The sequence below is a fragment of the Melanerpes formicivorus genome, unplaced genomic scaffold (assembly GCF_026170545.1).
Source record: "Melanerpes formicivorus ecotype bairdi unplaced genomic scaffold, bMelFor1.0.p_v2 SCAF_2, whole genome shotgun sequence".
Taxonomy (NCBI): domain Eukaryota; kingdom Metazoa; phylum Chordata; class Aves; order Piciformes; family Picidae; genus Melanerpes; species Melanerpes formicivorus.
The window spans coordinates 17,238,399-17,263,017 of NW_027142354.1; the positions used below are offsets into that span (position 1 = coordinate 17,238,399).

The 24,619-nt window shown below is 39.3% G+C and overlaps 1 protein-coding gene across 4 annotated transcripts in view; it reads right to left on the reverse strand.

Annotated features, from left to right (window-relative positions):
• Positions 1-24,619, reverse strand: part of PLEKHG1 (pleckstrin homology and RhoGEF domain containing G1) — a 153,165-nt gene that overhangs the window by 97,185 nt on the left and 31,361 nt on the right. For 3 of the 4 annotated variants that reach the window (XM_068151899.1, XM_068151888.1, XM_068151881.1), the window contains one exon: positions 16,210-16,284. The exons of the other annotated variant lie outside the window; for it this stretch is intronic. In XM_068151899.1, the coding sequence (XP_068008000.1) occupies positions 16,210-16,258 (49 nt within the window). In that variant the 5' untranslated portion in view covers positions 16,259-16,284. The remainder of the gene's footprint in view (positions 1-16,209; positions 16,285-24,619) is intronic. 4 annotated transcript variants of the gene reach the window in all.

The window sequence follows — 24,619 nt, forward strand, 5'->3', positions numbered from 1 at the left end:
ATGCATCATGTTTTGGCTCTGCAGTGGACTCTTACAAGCAGTTCCCTGTACTTCCTGAGTGGCAGCACAGGCTTCCAGTGTGTCAGCCACTCCACCTAGTTTTGTGTTGCCAGCAAACTTGCTGACTGTGCATTCTGTGCCCTCATCCAAGTGGTTGATGAATATATTGAATAGTCTGGTCCCTGTACTGACCCCTGTGTCATGTATACAAAGCCCTCGTGTCATTATTAATATCTGCAATACAACATACACAGATAAAGAAAAGTAGACATCCAGTTAAAGGAGAGACATCAACCTCCATCCTCCTTCCAGTTTATTTAAGCAATACCTCTCAGTCAGAAGGTACTTCTTCAGTGGTAAACTACAAAAAGCAAGGCAGAAACACTGAATTTTTGTCTCCTTTCTAACCCTCAGCCAATCTGATTATGAAGCTTTTCAAATACTCTGCCAAGGTACTGAGAAAAGATCACAGGATAAAGTCCAACAGCTACAACTGTTTGATTTAAGAATGAAAGTCACTCTAAGTCACAAGATTCAGTACTGTTTCCTCTAATTACTGGATCATTTCCTATTTAGACATTTACAGTTTTCAATTATACAGCTGTTAAAATACCTGTGATCACAGATGACTACTATATTCAATAGTATCCAAAGTTCAGGGTAACAAAGTGAGCTCAAAGTAAATTTCCCCTTAACCCTTTAAACACTAAGATAACTATTGTAATGCAAGGTGCTTTGTCTGCAAACTGCCAAAGGGGGGCAGGGCCAAGGGGAGGAGGGAAGGAAACTCTATGAAAAAATCTGGGTTTAAAGAGTGTCTGTAAAATGGACTCTGTTATTTAGCAGTTTAGTGTAGCTTTACTTTGTAATCTGCATTCTATTCAAAAACCTTTAAAATCACTTTGGATCAGTTCAGAGCTTTAAACCAGGATTTGCTCCCTTTTTCCTATCTAAGAAAAAAAAAAAAAAAAGAAAGAGGAAAGAAAGAAAGAAAGAATGTGCATTAATTACAAGGTATTGACTGACCTGGATTAGCCTTTATTCCATGTCAGCAGAAAAGAATGTCTAACATCTGCATCAATTACAAGGACAGAATAGGCTGCTTGGAAGTGGATTTCTTGTGAGAAATAAAAGGAAATCAACTTCTGGCTTATTTGTGTGCCTAACTCCAACACTGTGTAATCTACTAATGGGGTAGTACTCTCCTTATAAAACCTTTCAAGTAATTTTAGGAATGCAACAGTATTTAACCTCACTAAGTTTCTGCCTGTGCTGTTTCATTTCAAGTTGTTAGGAGGCCAGTTTTTCCTTATTTACAAATAATTGTGTTTTAATCAAGTGGGAGCAAGGAAACAATGTCTGCTCATAAGAAAATAAGAAGAGGTGAAGGATCAGAATATAGTCAAATGCTAGCACTTCCATTTCAAAAAAGAGCACTGAAAAATTGTACAAAATATGGAATGAGAACCATTTAATGTCAGAAACCCTATGTCATATCAATAGATAAAAGAAGCTTCATCTATTCAGCTTATACAGTCTGTAAGTACCTGTCTGACAGTCAAACAAAAGTCCAGTGTTGGAAGCTAATCACACAGACATGTTCAGTCTAGAATCAGGACTGAACTGATGGCATAATTAAGGATAAAGTCTCTTTGTCATTGCTGATTCTTTAACATAAGTTCAAAGACTAAATCTCTTTCAAAAGCATATGATATGGCAGAAACAGAACCCTTAGAATTCAGGCCTTCAGCACCCAAAACCATTATGCATCTTGAACACTTAGCATAGTCTGTCCATCTAAGAGACCTATTCTATAGTAACTTCTCCAACAGGTACAGATTTAGCATTTATTCCATCAGGAAGTACACATATTTTCCTCAGCTAAACCAGAACTCATATAAAAACCAGAAATTATTGCTTTTCTTCCCATGCACCAAATGCAGCTGACAAACAGAACTACTGCTACAGACACCAAAATCTAGTGCTGGTTTTGGAAGAAATACCAATGAACAGTTACAATCAAACCACAGAGAGCAAGCTTAATTTTAGTTTTATCCTTTACATTTTAGCTGTATGCTAGGTACAAAAGTATTTAAAGCATTCAAATGATCCCATTCCAATACTGAACTGACTCATTTATAATGATTATGCAGTTCTTCATAAACTCAAAGTTAAGACGACAGGGATGTCACCTCTGCAGGGGTTGAATTTGAGTTTTGGAAGATGTTATTAATTTGACAAAAGGTAGAAAAAGGTGACAACCTTTTGTTACTGACCAAAATGTTACTATACATCATGGAGTAGAAATAGCACATCTTTTGTAAAACTGTGTGTTGTGAAGTGTTTCAGATGAAATATATAGTAGCAGAACTTGATTTTTAAGTGGAAAATCTACTTGCAGATACATAGCATGACGTAAGAAAAATTATATCTTATGTATAAAGTGAAATATCAATTAGTTGTGTTTCTTGACAGATTGCAAAAACAATCTGAAATGTTTTAACTGGGATTTTAATATATCTTTACTTAATAACAAACTAAGTCTGCCAAATACATGACTTGAATGCATCCAGACTTGAAGCGACTTGCCAGAATGTCTAACTCGGCAGAAAAAAAAGTAAGCAGGATCTAGTCTGGTCAGCAGGCAGTATTTTCAGCCCTGCAAGATTCAGAGTTTTGGTTTGCTTCTGGGGTTTTGTGTTGTTGTTTGGGTTAGGCTTTGTTTTTATTTTTCTGTGATTTGTTGTTTGTTTTTTAAATTCACATTAAATTCTAGAAGAACTATAAAGGCTCAAACATGCAACCAAGAAGTCTCCCTATATGTCTGTGCTTACAAACATATTTGTTGGCTTATGTCAAAGGCATCCCACATTGTATCATTTTTCTTTAAACTCAAGAGAAAAAAAAAAGGGATAGAAGTAAAAGCAGTATTATTTTCTTTCCATACATTGCCTTCAGTATGACTTTCCCTCCTCCTTCCTTTCCTTTCAGGCTCTCTGTATTTTACATTAAAATTTCCTGGTATGACATTATCAGTGTGGCCTTTCCAGCTCTTTTATGCACATACAGAGAAGGGTGGGGGTAACTTATAAAAGTAGCTGTAAAGTAAATAAGCCTATAAAATTGGACAACTTTAGTAGAGGGAGCTATTTGTCTGTATTCAGAAGTTACAACAATACAGTGACGTTTTCCCACCATACCTAAGTGCAAACCTGGTTTTGGGTATCATACCCTTCAGTCACAGCAGTAATTCCATGGCTTTTAAATTAATCAGATTTAAATTCTTCCCTGAAAGCTTGTACAGCAAGTTTTATTTTCAGAAAAACTTTGATTTCTCCACCTCTCAAGGAATGGACCCACAGAACCTCCTCACTGCTATCTGCCAAAAGCATAAACATCTAAATACAGGCTCAATAGCCCCAAAAAAAGAGAAGTGAAAAATACATATATATTAAAAAAAAGTGCACAAGTAAACAAAAAAGTATTTTTTCATTTAAAAAATGTATTCTCAAACATGAAGAGAATGTAAAAACCTTAGTTAGATCCTCCTCAGCTGAGCCCATGGGAATAAAAATACAAAACAACACAAAAAAACTAAACAACCCCTACCACCAACCAACCAACCACAATGGCAACTCAATCAAGCTGGGCAAGAGTAGAGGCAGGAAGAATTTACCTGCCACCCAAAGTGTCAACCAACATCTTCAGTCTGTTCACAAAAAGGAGGGCTCACCACTTAAAAATGTGTGGCAGTACTGGTGGTTTTGGCTCACTCTCCTGCACCCTGCTTACAACAGCCCCAGCTGAGACCAAAGCTAGCTCCAAAAGCGTTGTACCACACTTCTCCCTGGCCAGGGGAGCTCAGCAGGGCAGAGTACATAGGAACACATTGGGACAGTTGAACTTAAGAGCATGCAACGACTCCAAGATCATGATCTGAATCATATCCACATTTCTCCTTCTGTCTGAAAGATGTGTAGCAAAATGGATCAGACTTACTGCATTAATAATGTAGATTCCACACAGGTCTAAAGCGCTGAGCGTGTCAGTTTATGATAAATGCACAGCAGTCACATACATTGAAAAAGTTTAAGTCACAATAACAAACTGCAGAGGCACAGCCGTATTTAGAAAGTTAGTGAGGAAACCAGTCTCAACATACAAGCAGTGTACAGAGAGAATACTTTCCCCAGAAGCACACATCACTCCAAAAGATGCACTATGAGTTCCTATCACTGCTTCTCCATATCAAATAATGCTTGCCACATCCCTTTAGCTTTGGGAGTAAGACAAAAATCAGTGCTCAGTACAATTCCAAACTGGCAACCTGCATGGTAGAAAAACTCTACTGTTAGAAAATGCAAAACATAAATGTATGATCTCCTCAAATCCATCAGTCCATGCTATGCTACCTGTAGTCAGCTCTTGGAGTAAGAGTTGCAGAACACTGGAACTCAGTGGCATTAGACTTCTTAACTATGTGAAATGCAGGCATTATTTTCCTTCAGGAGTTCCTTATGAAGCACTTGAAATACTTCTGAGCTCTTCATTAAATGCACAACATTAACAAGAAACTAGCCAAATAATTACACTTGCATATCCCAAAATTTTCATTTCAAGATGCAACCTAAAATCTTAGTCCTGCCACACAACTCAACCATATAGTTCCTTGTACCCACCCCCATTACTCCATAAATTGCAAGAATTCCACATCCTTCCAGGCTCACAGCACTCTGCACTGTTAACACCAAAGTCTGGAGAAGTAAGTATATGAGAATATATGGGTGTGAGTTTTCACTTCCAAGAGGCAGAAATGACAGGGGAAGACAAGCAGTAGAACTAAACAGTCATCTATAATAACCAATATACCTTTATAATAAATTTATTACATTCTTCATAAACATTTCTGAGGAGAGAAATGAGCAACAAGTTCACAGACTTCAGACCTCACAATAAAACCTTCTGTCATGTGGAAGGATTTTCTAGCTAGCAGCTGTCGGTGGAACAAGTCTTTAAATACTTTGCCTGTTTTAGCAGGTCACAAAATATATGTGTGGTCAGGTTGAGGAGGGCAACTTTGGGGCACCTCCAATTTCATATTCTAATGTCAGGTGCTATAAGAGTAAATCAGTACCTCTAGTTAATAATGCTGCTTCTTTGAAAGCGGAAAGCCTATGATTTCCAAAACCTTTAGACAGTCTCCAAATAAAAATAATTTATTTTACTGCTGCTCAATTGTGAAAAAAAAACACAACACTAAGACATGGGACATAAAAGACAAAATTCCATTCACACACATCACTTACAGTCTGAAGAAGGTTCACTCTGTTTCATTTTGAACAACCACAGAGCTCCTAGGACTGAAATCTGATACCAAGACTGTTTCAACTGGATAGGGATCCTAAACTGAACTGAAACAAACCTTGAAATGCATCCATTTGCTTTCTGGGAGGGTTGCAGCAGAGCTGCATGGTCCTACAGGATTTCCTGTTGCCTACAAACTGTATATTTAGTTTAAATTAAAAAATAAAATAAATAAAAAAAACCCCAAACAATCAAGAGAGAACATCCCATCTTTAGAAATGCTGCCTTGCCTTGGACATGACCAGACAAAACCCATCTCCTGGCCAGACATCAGGCAAAATTCCCCTATGATTAGCCTCATACATAACTGGATTCTTCAAATATTGCTTTCCATTGTGGAAGATATCCCCTCTCAGGAGATAAGATTTAAGCATCGACAGGAATTTTTTTATACAGCACAAAGTACAAATATATAAAATAATAATCACCCTTCTTACAAATATAGAAGTTGAGAGCAAGCTTGTGGGTTTTTACTATCTCAACAAAAAGTAGACATAACAGAACACAAATAACTTGGATTGCCTGGCTTTTCCAAACCAGGAATGTCTAGACTTGCTAGGAGAGAGATTATATCCAAACTCTTACCACCTTGAACAATTTATTTGTCCTTCCATTATCTGAAGCACAGACTGTATTTTGTGCATAAGGGAAAAGAGACAACATGTACTGCACTTGGACGTTGTGGCCATTTTTAATTGTCCTGTGAAATATATGTTGTGGGGACCACTGTCAAGATGTGTGTAATGGAATTTATATTAAGCCCTGTTCCACAAAAGCCACAACTAAGAACAGCCACTCTTTTCAAAGGATTTGGTAGCTTTTAATGTCTTGAATTGCACGATTGGTTTTACATCATGTTCTGACCAAAGAGACTACCAGAACATAATATGGCTTTAATTTAAAGAATAAAAGTCTCCTGTGTGCTCAGTTCAACCTCTCCAAGGCTCTTTTGCCTCCACCACTAAGGGACCTGGATACCATGCAACAGAAGCAGCCTCCCACTTTTCTGCCTCTTCACCTTGTACTCTCTTCAGCTTGCTAACTCTTCAGGAAACTGCCTTCAGTAGTTTGGCATATCAATCCAAAACACATAGAAGCTTCCTCTTAAGATTTTGTTATTCCTGAAACAGCAAAGCTAGCTCCCCTTCTGTTTATCAGCAAGCAGCAATTTCCCTGTTGGTTTTTTTTTAAGCTAAACTATTGGGAGCCAATTAAAAATGCAAAACCTAACAACTAAGATTTCCTCTCTAAAATTCAGGATATATCAAGACCTCTCAGCCCACTTATAACATCAGTGGCATAGTTTTAAATTACTGCTGGACATATAATTAGGTGAATGAAAGACAAAAAAACCCAGGCCACTATCACTCTTAAGTGATAATTAATACTAGCTGGCTTGAATTTGCTGACTATAAAACATCAGAGTCAAGTGATAAGTATTTGGGAGGTACCTATGCTGCTGCACACCTTAGCAACTCAAAGGGCAAAAAGTCTTTGTGTCCTTATTTTTAACCCCTTTGAATCTCTCAATTTCAAGGCTGCAGTCAGCCCAAGATAAAAGAATGTAACCTTGGTAATCAAATCTAGTTTAAGAATTGTGGCTTATTTTAACTGGAAATAAGCAAATCAATTTTTGCCTCTTATCCTTCAATATCCTTTAAGTTGCTCTGGAAGAAATGTGGCTGGGGAGGCAGTGAAATCAATGAATATGAAAACAGGTTAATAGCATGTTACTTGAATAAAGCAGCAAGCTACAATGCAGAGGGAATTACAAAAAAAGAGGGGAAAGCACAAATTTTGGGATGAAAGCTGACTTACATATAAGAATGTTGAATTTACAGTACTCTTACTATTTTACATCCTATTAGTGTTAAGTAAAATCCAATATTAACTCTAATAGAAAGACTAACAGTTACTATGTCCAGAGAAGGGCAACAAAGCTGGTGAGGGGTTTGCAACACAAGCCCTATGAGGAGAGGCTGAGGGAGCTGGGGCTGCTTAGCCTGGAGAAGAGGAGGCTCAGAGGAGACCTTATTGCTGTCTACAACTACCTGAAAGGAGGTTGTAGCCAGGTGGGGGTTGGTCACTTCTCCCAGGCAACCAGCACCAGAACAAGAGGACACAGTCTCAAGCTGGGCCAGGGGAGGTTTAGGCTGGATGTTAGGAAGAAATTCTTCCCAGAAAGAGTGATTTGCCATTGGAATGGGCTGCCCAGAGAGGTGGTGGAGTCACTGTCACTGGAGGTTTTTAAGAGGGGACTGGATGAGGCACTTAGTGCCAAAGTTTAGTTGATTAGATGGTGTGGGGTGATAGGTTGGACTTGATGATCTTGAATGTCTTTTCTAACCTGGTTAATTCTATTCTATTTCTGTTCTATTGCTTTTTTTCTATATATTAACCCTGTACAGTTGGCAGCAGTGTGAAGTTCTTACCATCATTTGTGTTCCCATACAATACTGGGATCAGTGAAAACCCTGGCATATATGACAGTCAACCATCTTCCCCTCCACCCAAAAAATATTCCCACCCCCCCCAAAAAAAAAAATTATCACCGCCCCCCCCCAAAAAAAAAACCCAACAATGAATGAAACCCAAACCTAACGAACAAAACCCAACAAACAAACCACAGACGAACTACACCTCCCAACCCCATGAGGAAATTACTTCAAATCATTATTTCTAACATGACAATTTTCATGGTAACTGTGTCTTTTTAGGAAGTTCTAAGTACCACAGAACAATAATTCAGCACATTGTAGCTTTAACAACAGTAGCTGTTCTGTTTGGTTACAAAATCATCCCATAAAGAAATAAAAACCTCATGAAAGGCAATGGCTATCATTCCCAGCCTGGAAAGAGCACACGCCAAGTACACTGCTATCATTTGCAATCACTGAACAGTACTTCTGTTCTTTCACTCCGGATCAAGCACAGCTAAGGCTACAGTATTACAGAGATATCGGACTGTACACTATGTCCAGGGGTCTTCTTCAAGGACTATTATGGTACTCAAATTATTTTTGAACAGGAAAAGTTAATTTAAACCTGAAACATCTTTTTTAGGATCAGCAGTACATTTCTGAGATAGTAAGCAAGACAGATGCTAATCATGACACAAAAATGTATAAAATGATGTTTACAAAGGAGTAGACAATCGTTTGCTCTAAAGTATTTTATATACATAACTAAGATCAGAGTAATTAATACATTTAATAAATAGACACTATTTATCACTCCTGATGGATATTCACCACAAAGAGAAATGTTTCCTACCCTGATCACTCCAAGGAACAGTAAGGGTGAGAAGAATACTGGGGCAGAAGCTGGGGAGGCTCCTGGGTACTACTGAGTGCTCCATGCTTTGCTTCACCATACAGACTGCATTTCTTGGGCTCCATCTCAGCAGCCTTTTGCCTCAACTGGCAATTTCAAGCAATGCAAACAGACCAGTAAAATTTTTGTTCCAATCAGAAAGGCAGATGCTGAGAACTGATCTATGGCAGCACTGTGTTTTACTTCCAGGTTCCTCATGGACCAGTTTGGGGGTGGGGATGTTTCTTACATAAATGTGAAAAAGTTGAGAATTGTATTGTTAAAAATTCCACTGGCAATATTTTACTCTGGATAAGCAAGCACAGCTTTAAGTCAGGCTGATGGTCAAATTACAGCTTGCAACTTAAATATACACAATTTTTTTAAAAACCTCACAATTAGGAGAGTTCCACATTCAACCACATTAAATAGCATCCAACTGAGAAGAACATATAAATTAGGATATATGGAAAATTAGTACACAAGTTGTTCACTTCAAGAAAGATATTGAGGCACTGGAGCGGGTCCAGAGGAGAGCAACAAGACTGAAGAAGGGACAGGAGGGAAAGTCTTATGAAGAGAGGCTGAGGGAGCCGGGGCTGCTTAGCCTGGAGAAGAGGAGCCTCAGGGCAGGGACCTTATCACACTCTATAACTACCTGAAGGGAAGTTATAGTAAGTTGGGGGGTCAGACTCTTCTCCCAGGCAACTTGTGACAAGACAAGAGGCATGGCCTGAAGCTGGATGTTAGGGTAATTAGACACTGGAATGGACTGCCCAGGGAGGTGATGGAATCAGTGTCACTGGAGGTGTATGTGGTACTTCGTGACATGATATAGTTGATGTGGTGGTGTTAGGTTGTAGGCTGGATTTGCTGATCTCAGAGGTCTATTGCAGCCTCAACAATTCTGTGATTCTATGACAACAGCCTACAACCATTTTTTCAAAGAAAAATGTGCCAAACTCTCACATTGTGCAGAGAGGCCAAGAAGTTAGTGAGGAGTCAGAAATAGAATGCTCAATTTCATCACCCTTCTGCTTTGCTTTTATCCCAGTTCCAATCAGATTTCAAATGTGAAATTCTTAACCTTAGCAATGATAAAAAGGAGACAGTGAAGCCAAAGCAGATGTCTTCTTTATAAAGACACTTCCTCCTCCAAAATATGCTTTTCAGAGGATTAAAATCTGCTACAAAATGATGCTAGGAATAGTAAGTAAAGAAAAATAACTTGGCACCAGAAGATAATATTACTGAGGATTATGAGAACACAGCAAGAATGTGTAATATTTTTCCCCAACATTCTTCTAGCTTCCAATACTTTTCAGCTAAAGGGATTTCCTAGGTTTGCAGTGGCTTGTTTATTTGAAGCTGTCTTCCAGAGAGTTCTCCAGTTTCTCCTTCAACTTATGAATTTTTCGCATTCACAATATCCTTTGGCAGGGAAGTCCACAGCATCCACCACCTTCTGCATTAATAGCCAAGACCACTTATGTTGAATCTCACCCATCTTGCGTCACCTGATAATCACAAGTTCTTGCCTACAAAACTGCACAGTTGATATACACCATTTATTCCAGACATCTCTTGCCTTAAGTTATACAGCAAGTAGAGAACTGAGCAAGAAGTAACACAAAAACTAGTTTCAGAGAATGGGAGTGGGTAGCCAAAGTATACAATCACCATCCTTCAGCACACAGATGTTTTTGTGCCCATCTCAGCCAAGTTGATACACCATTAAGCCATTAAGACACACCATGTGTCTGCTGAAAGCCCACAGCCCTGTGCAAAAGGCAGCGTGCAGCATTTGCTAACTTCAGTGACCGTACCATGGCATTCCTGCCCTGAAAGATTCAGTTTAGATTGACTTCTAACTACAAATTTAGAAGAAATACTGCTGCTGTTTTCTTTGCTTCGTTTCAAAGCTATGAGCTCTTGGGCAGTCTGCAGATTTACATGACTGAGCTCACCTGTGTTTCCTGTGCAGACTTACATACTACACCAGACAGAGTGCAGAAGTTAAGTCACAGTACTTAGAGAAATAAGTGAGTCTTAAGACAAACAATGACAGCAGCAGCTGGTAGGATCCTACTGGTGCCATCATGTACACAATGCAAGGAAAAACACTTGGATATTTTACAGTGACATAAGCTGGTTGTCCACTGGGATTTGTCAGTAGCTGTTTATAAAACCCAGGTGTAACAGTCTTTCCCTTCAGGATGTGAGTGTGAACCACAAAGTCTGTAAGGGAGGATCCAGCTGGGGGAAGTCATGGCTCCTGCTTAAGGAAAGAAGATGGAGAGGAAAAGGGGAAAGGAAGAAGAGTTTGAGGGAGTTGAACATTCTCACATCTTTCTTTTCAAAGTTTTCTACATTAAAGCACAGAAAAAGAACCAGTTGAGCTGACTGCAAAAACCTAATAAAGGCTCCCACATCCTTTTCTAAGCATTTTGCATAAGGCTACTACTAAGATAGCACTTGACTGATACCCCAAAAATTTTTAAGCATGGGAGACTTTCAAATGGTAGACATCATCTGGTTTCTATGAAGCAAGTCTCACTATGTTATGAACAGTATTCAAAGTCATCAAAACAAAAACAATTAAGCACTTGCAAAACCATTCAATAGCATGCAAATCTTAAGCTGTAAAAACTTCTTTTAATCCTACAAAATGGGTATTTCATAATGCAATATTTACAATTAATCTTCTGAAGTTTTACAAATGAGCTCCAGATCACAAGCAGTTGTGAAGCACAGCAGTCTCTCTGCAAGTGAGAGGAGGAATTTGTGCAATGGGTGGAGTGCAGCCTAATTTCCAATGGTTAACTATATCAGAAGGTTAAGAGTGACTTTTCAGCAAACACAAGCAGAGCAAATGCTAGTTCCTTTGCAAGCTAAACCAGAAATACACTCAATCCACTTCCTGGTATTGACACAGTACATTGTTCTAAATGCATCCATTGTAAATAGAATAGAATAGCTTTGCCATAAGAAAACAGTTAAGAAACAGTTATATGTGGATATGGTGGGAGGGTTTTGTTTCAATTTGTTTATCTACCACTCCTTGATAGCTGCACAAGCTCCTTAAAAAATAATTCTCATGTGAGGTACATGCACTTCCATCTTTGCAATAACCAAATCCCCAGGTTTGAGGCTCTTCCCTCATGGCACAAAGGAAGCAGTGGCATTTATAAGTTTAACTGTTGCCTCTAAAAGGATTGACAGAAGAAGTGGCAGAAAAGCAAATAGTCTGCCTGTTTACTGAGTACCCTCAAGTCAAGGACTAGGTTACAATAACTTAATTACAGGAAACTCATTTCTCAGTTGTCTGCTTCTGTGTGCATCATGGTCTAACTCCAGTATATGGAGCAGTGGGTCAGTGGGTGAGGGGCAGGGAAGGGCACTGTTAGGTTAAGGCAACACTGACAAGTTTCCAGATAATCAGTTATCTTGGCAGCATTTTGCTCAACCTAGCTTGGCCCTTATAAACTTGAAAGGTTAATTGTTAGAAGTTTGTAACAACAAATACACCATTTTTAAAAAAACAAATTATGACAAGAATATTTCTTTGGAGAAAAAACAAAACAAACAAACAAAAAAAGCCAACACCCAAGCAACCAAGCAGCAACAAGATGCCTGGAAATAATTAAGAAAGTTCGCATAAATGTTTATGCACTTAAGTAGCAGTGATACTTTAAACATGAGAAATTAAACACTAACATCTTAATTCTCACTCAGTCATACCAGAGAAATGTTTCTACATACTAGTAAACTGTACAAAAGCTAAGTAAATAGAGAGATGCACATGATCAAAGACTATGGAAGTTTATCTCATAAGTCAGTGCTAGCACAGCCACTGGCATAAATGCCTGGCAATTCTTTTCAGTAAACATTACCATAACACTCTTTGAAAGTAAGAATATTTATGAAGATAAAATGACAAAACCTCTCAAAGTTCTAAATTCCAGGACTAATGATTTAGTATCATTACAAGACATCAGTATCGTGTCTTGTCTTTAGTAGACTTTCATCAAGACATAACAACAGGTCTCTACATGAAAATGTGTTTTATTCATTACTTCACCTTCTTGTAATTATTATTTTTTACAACTAAAAGTTAATTTCAGAAGAGCAATCAAAAAGGAAGAATTCTGATTCAACTAAATTTTCTTTTACTAAACATTACAGCTGTTAAAGCATATTTTAATACAAACTACTTGAAGAACTTCATAAGCACTTATCACAATATACCTGCAATTTGAAAATGAAGATTCAGCATTGCTTCATGATTTTAATTAGCTATATTTTATTCTATAAATTTCTTACCTTCCCAATGTCCCTAGTAATCTAGAGTACCTAATGACGTGTTACTACAACTTAGAAAAAAGCTTTGCAAGTTGTTCTTCTTTGTTTTAGCTTTTTTTTTCCTCACGCTAGTAGTTTACAAAACACAGAGCATCATGAAAACCAATACATTGTACCAAGCCTCACTGTAGAGCTAGTCTACCTGGACTTCAGCAAGGCCGTGGATACCATCACCCACAGCAAACTCCTGGATAAGCAGTCAGCTCGTGGCTTGGACAGCAGCACTCTGCGCTGGGTTAGGAACTGGCTGGAGGGCCGAGCCCAGAGAGTGGTGGTGAATGGTGCCACATCCAGCTGGCGGCCAGTCACTAGCGGTGTCCCCCAGGGATCAGTGTTGGGCTCAATCCTATTCAATATCTTTATTGATGATCTGGACGAGGGCATTGAGTCCATCATCAGTAAATTTGAAGATGACACCAAGCTGGGGGCAGGAGGTGATCTGCTAGAGCATAGAGAGGCTTTGCAGAGGGACCTTGCCAGGCTGGACAGATGGGCAGAGTCCAAGGGCATGAGATTTAACACATCCAAGTGCCCAGTTCTACATATTGGCCACAACAACCCCATGCAGTGCTACAGGCTGGGGTCAGAGTGGCTGGAGAGCAGCCGGGCAGAAAGGGATCTGGGGGTACTGGTTGATAGTAGGCTGAACGTGAGCCTGCAGTGTGCCCAGGTGGCCAAGATGGCCAACAGCATCCTACTGGATGGGGTGCTTGGTGCCATGGTTTAATTGATTGGATAGTGTTGGATGATAGGTTGTACTCAATGATCTCAAAGGTCTTTTCCAACCTGGTTAATTCTATTCTTTTTTTTGGTGTTTGTACCTCAAAATCTACAGAGCTAATTTCCATAGACAAGAAGTTATTTTTCACATTTCTCACACCTGGGTCAAAATCCAGAGGTGTTAGGTTAAGGAGTGAGGGAAGGTCAATATTACCTGGAAACAAAAATAATGTGGAGTATTGGACTATTTCCAAAGACCAAACATGCAAATTGAAGCACAGCATGCCAGAAAAGGCTCAGCCTGCCACATCCACACCAGCTACCTTGGGAACCCTGAAACCGCACATGCCAGGAGGCTGGTGTTCTCCTTGCCACTTATGGGAACAACCTCCTTAGGATGTCTTGATTTAAGCCTATATATATCAATATACACATATTTCTATATATGTAGATAGACGCATGTGTATACTGTACGTGTGGAAGAATACATAAACAGTTATACAATCTTATACACGTGTTTTTTTAATGACCTAGACAATCATTTTTCATGTGTCTTCTGTGTATGTGCAAGATTTCAAGTCACAGGCATTTGTAATTCACTTGCAACATACAAGTTCAATTGGCGTCTGGAAGCTTTCCAGTTTTAGCTTTTCTTGATAATGCACAAGGACACAGTGTTATGTGTCTGTCTGAACCAAACAGACACCAGAAGCTACTAAAAACCACAAAGACCTTGACAATACCGAAAAAGATTCTCAGGGAAGTTTCTAGATCCCTTCCTAACTGCAAAAATATTTCTGGAATGTTTTTTACCTGCTGTCAGTTCATAGAAGCACAGGACAAATGGCATTGGGAGGGACCCCTGAAGGTCATCGTGCCCAACCCCCTTGCAGTAAGCAGGAACCTCTTTAATTAGATCAGGTTGTTCAGGGTCCCATCGAGTTTGACCTTGAATGTCTCGGGGGGGGGCGCCTCCTCCACCTTTCAGGACAACCCATTTCAGTACTTCACTACCCTCACTGTGAAGAGCTCCCTCCTAATGTTCAACCTACCTCTGTCCTACTCTAGTTTAAAACCATTGCCCCTCATCCTGTTGCTCCATATCCTTCTAAACAGTCTCTCCTCAGCTTTCTTGTAGTTTTGGTGAAATGAAACCATGTTTACAGAAATAGAGAGACACCGAGGGCTTCATGAGTCTTCCAAACATTACATGAAACAAGCAGCTCCGGCTTTCCTACTCCTGTACCTACAACAATCCTGGTTCTATGAACAATCAATCCTGTGTTTAGTTTCAGCCTTGTAATCTGGGGATGGATCTAGCAGGAAAATGATTGGGAACTGGTACTTGGGATGTCCTAACCTTAAAGACTATTGTCTTTTCAGTGCCTAACAGATGCACATGTTAGCTCTCGGTCCTCATCCATTCCTCTTCACAAGCATCAATCTGATTGCCATCTTTAGGTTTAGAGAGAAAGAAGTATCAACCAGGCTGAGCTGCAAGCTTTATTCACACTACACCACATGTTTGAATTAATGCAGTCCTTATACGAGGACAGCAGTGATCTAGAAAGTAAAAGTATACAAGGGCTACTAGAGGTTTTGCCACAAAACCATGAAAACCACCTCGCAGCCTTCACCTGAGATAGCCTATTTTTATAAAACATCTTAATGAAACATTCAGCAGCGATTCTGAGAATGGATTAAAATTAGCAGGATTACAAATGTTTTTAAAGAAAGAAGTAACAAATTTTCAGCTGTGTGAGAAGGACAGGTGGCTCAGTTGGTAGAGCACAAGACCCTTAATGGGAAGGCATGTGAGTTCAAGCCTGCAGTGGGCAGTGGTGTCCTCCCTATTCTAGTCAGGAGGTCTGTGGTGACAGGTTGGACTTGATGATCTTTGAGGTCCCTTCCAACCTTAGGAGTACTGAGTACTGAATTTAAAGTTAATGGACCTTGAGAAGAAAAAAAAAAATGTCTGTTTTTCAGAAAGACTGAGTATTTCAAGTTTCCCCTGAATGTAGTGGAAATCATACATATTCAGTACTTCCTTGTATCAATCAACCTACATCTTGCACATCAGTTTGGGGTTTATGAGGCTTATGCATTCCATATGATGAACTGGCTTCAGTCAACAAGACCTCTTTATCAAGAGGGAACAAAACATCGTCTTCAAAGCTGAAATCCTACCATCCCACTGATCCCCTCCTCTCATTATATGTTTTTGAACTAGCATGGATAATGGGCTAGGAACAGAGGGAATGGTCTCACAGAAGGAAGTGAAAAGTTTCTCCTATTTAGCTGAACATGCACACACGAAATTAATTCAGTTCTCCTTTAAGATTAAGGTCAATAAAGGAAACTCACTTTTAAAGATGAAAAATCTTCACAAAATCACAATGCCTGTTTTTCCTAAAAAAAAAAATAAAAAAATAATTAAAGAAAAGTACTAACCTTCACTCCTGGGGACAGGTTCTGTGCCACCTGGTGTTTTATCTGGCATCTCTGCAGACACAGGCTTAGTAAAACCTAGCAGACACAAAGCAAAGAGTGTTCTCTATCAAAACCAGTACATTTCAGTAGGACACTCCTCCGCCCCATGACCCACCACTAAAGGTTGAATTTTCAGCTTTCATCATTTCTGTGTTTCTATGTAAAATATGCAAACAAGCAAAACATACCCTGCCATCCAGGGCATTTAATTCACATATATTCAAAATGTTTAGAAATGTTAAATGCATCCATGGCTACAATCCACTAGCACATTCTGGAGTTCAATAATAATAATCTGCAATAATAATACTAAACAACCAGGTTGGAAGAGACCTTCAAGATCATCGTGTCCAACCCATCAACCAATCCAACCCACCTAAACAACTAACCCATGGCACCAAGCACCCCATCAAGTCTCCTCCTGAACACCTCCAATGATGGTGACTCCACCACCTCCCTGGGCAGCCCATTCCAATGACGAACAACTCGCTCGGTGAAGAACTTTCTCCTCACCTCGAGTCTAAACTTCCCCTGGTGCAGCTTGAGACTGTGTCCCCTTGTTCTGGTGCTGGTTGCCTGGGAGAAGAGACCAACCTCCGCCTGTCTACAACTTCCCTTCAGGTAGCTGTAGAGAGCAATAAGGTCTCCCCTGAGTCTCCTCCTCTCCAGGCTAAGCAACCCCAGCTCCCTCAGCCTCTCCTCATAGGGCTTGTGCTCCAAACCCCTCACCAACTTTGTTGCCCTTCTCTGGACTCGTTCCAGCAAGTCAACATCCTTCCTAAACTGAGGGGCCCAGAACTGGACACAGTACTCAAGATGCGGCCTAACCAGTGCAGTGTACAGGGGCAGAATGACCTCCCTGCTCCTGCTGGCCACACTGTTCTTGATGCAGGCCAGGATGCCATTGGCCCTCTTGGCTGCCTGGGCAAATTTCAAATAAATTCTTATTTAGCTCATGGAAACTCCACTGCAGATGATTTTCCACAACAGCAAATTCATCTTTACTCAAGACAAAAATCAACCATGTCTTAGTCTGAAATTACTTTGTCTTTAACATAGATGCCTCATGCACACAGCACTGAGCATGCTGAAGATTTGGAACTAGTGAAAAATCTTCTCTCAGCTCCCTAAAATCAACAGTAATTAATAGTGACCTGAAGGTCTGTGCACATGAGTTCAATAAACTACAACTGGATGGTGTTGCAAACTAAGCAAACAAGTGTGCCCTCAACAGATCCTTTAAACAACTATAAACACTTAACAGACTTCAAAATCCTTCACAAAATTGCTGTAAAAAATAAACCTCTACTCCAGGAGACATTAAAAACAATTTTTTCCCCCTTTAAACAGATTATTCAGATTTAATTATCTATGCTTATCATCAGCAAACAGTTGGTTAGAATAAATACACTGTTTCTAAAACTTGGCAAGTTTGTTTCCAATCCTCTGCATTTGATGACGCACTACGTATTGTCTGCGAATATTGCACTAGTTTATGAATCAAATTCCAGTTATCCAGTGATTTAATAGTAAAGTTGATAGGAACTAATCACAGAGTCCATTTGAACCAACAAGTCACATTAATGAATGTAATACAATTGCAGTGTGTAGTTAAGAGCTTTAAAAAAATACTTTAAAAATCCACATTTTTAATAAAAGGCCCTATTTCATTACTCCTACTCATATCACCAAATAATCCAACTTTCTATTCATGCAACCCCAGTAAAATTAATTTGTGTAAGATTCCCTTTGATTTTCTTCTCTGCAAAATGTAACAACTCTACTGAAATGAGGAAAGACTTAAATAAAAGAAATCTAGACCACTGCTCTTGTTTTCTGTTACATACCCAGTTTTGACTCGCTCAAAATCACAGGCCAATGTTTAGCATTCTTTTACTTATATATAAAGTTCCTAGTTTTAATCCAGGAAGGAAATCTCTGACAGGTAGTATTCATCAGATTAGTAAAGTAAGTAGCTCTCTCTGCCGTAAGGCCAAGCAGGACTCGCAGAGAAGGCAGCATTTGGGGTATAAGCATGCAAAAAGCAATAGAAAATAACTGTTGATCTCCCTCTGAACAAATGATCTCCACTTATTTGAGAAATCTTATTGCAAACTTTGGGATTCTACTAATAATAATGTCAAGATCAACTCTATAAAAAAACTTATAAAAAGAAGCTCTAAATACTTCTGCAATATAATTATTGGCAATAGCTGTAACTGTCTCTGAATCTTAGGCTCAGCTGTTCCAGTAGTCCACAGAATACTTGGAATTTTGCTACCAATTGGTTACTCCTTGAAGCATTTTTCACAGACTACCCCAGCAAGAGAACTTGAAATACATATTCATTCATAATCTATGAATAAACACAGCCATACTGTTTACATATCTTAATTAAGCAAAACTCTTTAGCAGTAACCAAAAACATTCAGATGTATGACCATGCATTTTCACAGACCATAATCAGCCAGGGCCACCCAAACAGGCATACTGGGAGGTCCTAGTTCAAGAAAGTCGTTGTTCCTTCTAGTAGATTGGCTTGCCTTTAAATCCTAGGCTGTTAAAATATTGCAGATCAGCTTTAACATTATGAAAAAAAGAGAGATCTGTTATTTTAAATGCAGGACCTAAATCAATAGCATGCTATTGCTGAATTCATGGGACCACATTCAAACTTGCAGCACATCACTATGCTCAGGAACGGATTACCTACATCTCACAGAAAATGCAGTCCTTGTCTCTTAAATTAACTGTACTTTGCCAAAAGAATATTGAAGTTTTTCAGTTATTCAAAATAGCTATTAATGGAAATACTGCAATTTTTCCATTTTAAAATTTCATGGAAAAGCTTTCACTGGAGAGAAGGCTTCTGTTCCATTTTGGTTCTCTCAGCATTTCATCTCTGTACACTAAAAACGCAGCAAGCAGCCTGAAAGAAACTATTGTTTATCACAGGACTGTTTGCAATTGTAACTATGGAGTCCAATATGTATTTATGTTTAACAATAAACATTGCTAACCAAAATCCAACCTGAACCTCCTCTTTTGTGTCAAATCCCTGGGCCCTAGTCTACATCTGTTCCAAATAGCTGGAAGTGATAATATTTAAGGAACTGGTTGGATTTCTTCAAAAACAACCAGCATTAATATTAAGATTCTGCTGGAGGTGCTTTATTCACAATCAACATATGCATTGCTTTAATCACAATGTTTAAATGCAGTCTTTTACAGATTAAATAGTCAGTGCTTTACGAATACAGATCAATATATGCAAAATAACTGAAGCCCGGAAGTTCCATATCCCACAGTGTCCTGTTAACAGTAAAACATCTGCTGGTTAATTTTTACACAATATTTAGATGAGTTTTTCCTGCTTTAAATACCACACACATACAAAAAAAAAAAAAAGTTTAAAAAGTTTTAAAAAATGGTGGGGAGAAAATGGGTATTTATAGGTCTCTTGACACAAGGTATTTTGTAACAAACAAGGATGCTTAGATGCTCACATACAGCCTGGACAGACTGCTGCGTCACTCAGCTGAATGGTGTTGGATGTTGTGGTTTCGAGTGCAGAACCACTCACAGAACCCCAAAACCAGCACTCAGAAAGTCTCAGGTTGCAGGATGAACTCAGCTCCAAGGAAGGCTATGGCAAAGCTCCCACCCACATTAACACAACCAGAACTTCTCATTTGGCTGTTAAATACTGCACATATCTTTGTGAAAGAACCAGGATGATTGTTCTTTATTCTAGTTCTTGCCTACAAAATCCCTTCTGGAGCAGATGCATTGCTGCTCTGAACCTCCCAAGAATAAATTTTAATCCCAGGTCATGTGAACCATATAAGCAGGCTTATATGCTAACATTATCACTTCTTTTTCTTTTTTTTTTCTTCTCTTTTCACATGAACCAAGAAGTGATACTGAAAGAAACACTAAGTAACACAGACAAAAAGGATAGAAGTTACAAGGACAAAAACTACTTTATGCCATCAAGCCTTACTGGTGTTTCAATTCATCATCACCCCTCAGTCTTTCTAAGTAACACAGCAGTACCTATGTAAGATTAAAGTGTTATTTCAAGTTCATATTTATTCCTTCAATATTGCACAGAATCCTAATGGCTCCTTTCATTCCCTTCCAGAAGAGCTTTGGCTGTGGGTGTGAGTTACAGATTCCCATTTCCAGCAGGCTACTCCTTCAAGATCCCACAAAAATCTCTGCACATCCATGCATACATACCAAAGCATTCCAAGATTAAAGGGGTTTTGGGGATGTTTTTTGTAAGATGATACACATTTTTCTGATTTTCCCAAACCTGGTCACCCTCGCACCTTCTTTTCCACACAAAGTGATGCTTAAGACAACTGCACCATGACATGAGCCTGTCCAAAGAAGACCACTTGATGTATGTTGGCCAGAAGGAGCAAAACCTCCATTGCACATTGTTTGCTCCAACAATGAAAGTCATAGTAATGGCATTCTCTCTCCTGCCCTGGTGCAATTTAACCCTGCACCATGCAGCTACTTGGTCACTCCCCACACACAGTGATGGAGAAAGGAACTGGGGGGGGAGGGTGCAATAAAAAAAGAAAAAAATTAAACCCATGAGTTAGCAGCAGTTTAATAGGTCAGGAGAGGGGAAATAAAATAATAATATACAAAATAAGTGATGCACAATAAAATTGCTCACCACCTGCTGACTGATACCCAGCCAATCCTGAACCATGGTGCTCCTTGGCCAGCTCCCAACAGTTTGTACACTGGGCTTGATGCCATATGGTATGGAATAACCCTTGGACTTGTTTGGACCAGCTGTCCTTTCTGTATCTCCTCCCAGCTCCTTGTGCACTCTCAGCTTCCACTGGCAGGGCAGTATAAGAAGCCAAAAAGTTCTTGACTTGGTATAAACATGACTTAGCAACAACTAAAACGTCAACTTGTTATCAACATCATTCTCATCTTAAATCCGAAACACATCACCATACCAGCTACTGGGAAGAAAATTAACTTTATTAGAGCAGAAACCAGGACATGCCTCCTTCAGAAGACCATAAATCAGTATCATCCTCTGACTAGTTTCTGGAACTAATCAACCATATTGCAGTTGCAATTAAAAAACCCTAACTTTTCCCCATCAAGGAAAGGCCAAATCACCCAATTCCTTTGTCACTTTCATTCTGGTTTACTGTAATTCATTGTGTTTCCAAATAGAAAACATCACAAACACTTTAGTGTGAGGAATGAGCTGTCTGGCTCCTCTGTGATTTAACTGCTACACATACATCTTCTCCTTCCTCCAATCTCTCCAATAGTTCTGAATCCATTCCCACTGCTGTCTCAAGACTTTGGTCATGTTTTTTGAAACCCAGTGAAAGATCAAGTGGAGCAGCTAAGCACTGTGAGGCTGCAAGTCAAGAGAGCATTTTGACTTCCGCCTTTGCCCCCTCCCCCCCGCAAAGTAACACAACGTATGAGGTCTAGCAGGGAATGCCACATGGTATCTTCTCCTGCAAGCTTTGTATGAAATGAACTTATTGAAAAGATGAGACATGATCTACATTTGGTCAGTGTCCAACCACATTGCAAGACTCCTTAAAAACATATATCACTACAATGCCAAGTGAAACAGAGGAAGACCCCGTCTTCTAAGAGGAGGAAAGGAGGGGGTGTCAAAACCTTGACTGACATTCCCCAAATGCCTTTCTGAAGCATGAGTTAAAAGCCTTAGCTTAAAGATGTCTGTTTTAATTGATGAAATGCATGGATTTAATTGATGCATTAACTCTGTGTTGATCACAGCAGTTTATCAGCTCAGCAGAATCAGTATATTTTGCATTTAAGCCGTTTCAGTGCAGGCTGTACAAAACAACTTAGTGTAATTAGCAACTGTTATTGTCTTTCAATAGAATTGCACCATTAATGAGTATTTTTGGAAATATCCTCCTTCTTACATGCAACTTTTCTCAATATCTGCCCTACAGTACATACAATCACACTCTGCTACAGAAAGCTCATAGGAAACAAGCCAATGCCTCTCCTGTGATGCTAGGAAATTGTGACAGCACTTTACCACACTGATCCATGTCTGAACTGTACAGGCACCTGTTCCAGCCCAGCTCCCGCAGGTGGCACTAGCTGCTCCTTACTGTGCCACGCTGCTCATCTCACAGACACAACCAAATGCTTGTAGCAGAAACTGCCTCTCCCTTCTGGTCAGCGTGCTGAGCAAGTGCTTCAAGTTCTTTTAACTTTCAGACAGTTGAATTGTCTTGCATATCACTCAAGTCTGGCTGTGAGTCTTCAAAACACCATCACCAGAATAAACCACAGTCCTTTTCTAAAGCACTGGGCATTTTTCAAATTACACATACTGCTTACTTCTCTCATACCTTTGTACTCAGCAGTTAATCTTAGCAGCCCTCCCAAGTCTTCCCAAAAGTTAAAAAAGGAAAAAACCAAACACACAAACAACAAACAAAAATCCATTAAAAGATTATATTTCACTTACACACATTAGATCTGTCACTTTGGACACTTTCTTTTGAATCTATGCATGAAAAAACAGACAGGATTAGTAAGGTGGTTCAGCACAGGACATGCCTGACATACACTCCGATGAAAAACAAGGACAAGCAAGATAAGTAGGTCAGTCTCAAGATATTTAGGGACTTACAGGCAAGTCCCAGCACAGAATGTATGAGTACAGCAGTAACAAGTCACAGCTGCCAAGTACAGCTATTGTATCACAAAATCCTGCTGTCACCTACTCTAAGAAACCTTTGACTTAAAAAACAAGCAATGTATTCCACACAAGCCATTTCCTGAGTGATTTAAACAGTAACATGACATAATGCATTACACCTAGTTACTCCACCAAAAAACCAACCAACGTTTCATTATTGACATTTACAGAGATGGAGATGAAATATTTTAATTGAGCTACCATTACATTGTTTTCTGATTTCATTTTTGAGATAATAGCAGTTCTACTGTTGAGTGCTAATTAGGGCCACACAAAGAAAACTGCATTTGAAACCAAATGTCTAAAAACAGACAAGTGCACGCCGTTCAACATTTACTACAACAGTTTATTTCCAAGTACCAATAAACTGTAATATGCATACCAAGTGCTGAAATAGCACAAAAAGACATTATGCACACACACTAGCTACAATGCTAGACCCCAAAGAATTTTAGGGTACAAGTCTTCACATTGCAAGATCACTCAAAGCTATAGCCAGCTATAAGTTGCCACAACAGACTACGTGACTTTTTCCTTGACAAATTATCCAGTATTGTAAGAACATACACAGTCATTTATCACGTTACCTGAGGGATTTACAGCTAAATACAGTCTCTAGCCACATGCTCTACACTGCTTTGGCCACCATTCACCCCTCCAACATACACGCTCCAGATAGCTGCCTTGACTTAGCTAAAAAAAAAACCAAAAAAAACCCAAAAAACTGTTTTTTTTCTTAAATCTGCATTTGTTGTTTGCACTGGTCACTAATATCCCTCCTTGCAAGATATTTTTCTTTAAACTTTTCCCATGAGAAAAGGTTGGATGTTAGGAAGAAGTTCTATACAGAAAGAGTGACTGCGCTATGGAATGGGCTGCCCGGGGAGGTGGTGGGGTCGCTGTCATTGAAGGTGTTCGGGAGGAGACTTGATGGGGTGCTTGGTGCCATGGGTTAGCTGTTTGGGTGGGTTGGATTGGTTGATGGGTTGGACACGATGATCTTGAAGGTCTCTTCCAACCTGGTTTGGTTTGTTCTAATAAAGGTTTATTCTAATAATGACAACTACAAACACATTAGGTCTCGGTTGCCAATAGTGAGGCGCACAGCATAAATCTCAGTACTGAGCCAAAAAATCTGACGTAATAAATTAACCCACCCCCCCCCAACATTCTATAGCTGGATATGAACCTGTCAAACCAGCAATAATAGAAATGGCTTTATAGGGCACACGGTTAAGGAAATTGAAGAGGAAATGCCATCAGTGTTGATATTAGAATTGCTCAAATTGCTTTTCAAAGCTCTGAACTTTGCTACAATTAGGAGAGACGCTGATTTGGATAATAAACAATCATGCAGATGCACACATGCAAAGTTTCTCTCCTTAGTCTTTTCCACATTCAAGTCTCTGGTGTTTAGCAGCTGTAGCTTTAAATTCTCGATTAAAGAGAAGGGCTGCTGCTTCTCCATGCCACTCTCCCTTAGGAAAAAAACAAAACACCACCACCACAAACAGACACCAAAAATCCTAAAATATTCCAAAACCAACAGAAATGCAACAACAATTCAAAACTCAACCAAAATAACATGGGCAATAGCCCAGCTAGCATCCTAACAGCTATTTTGTA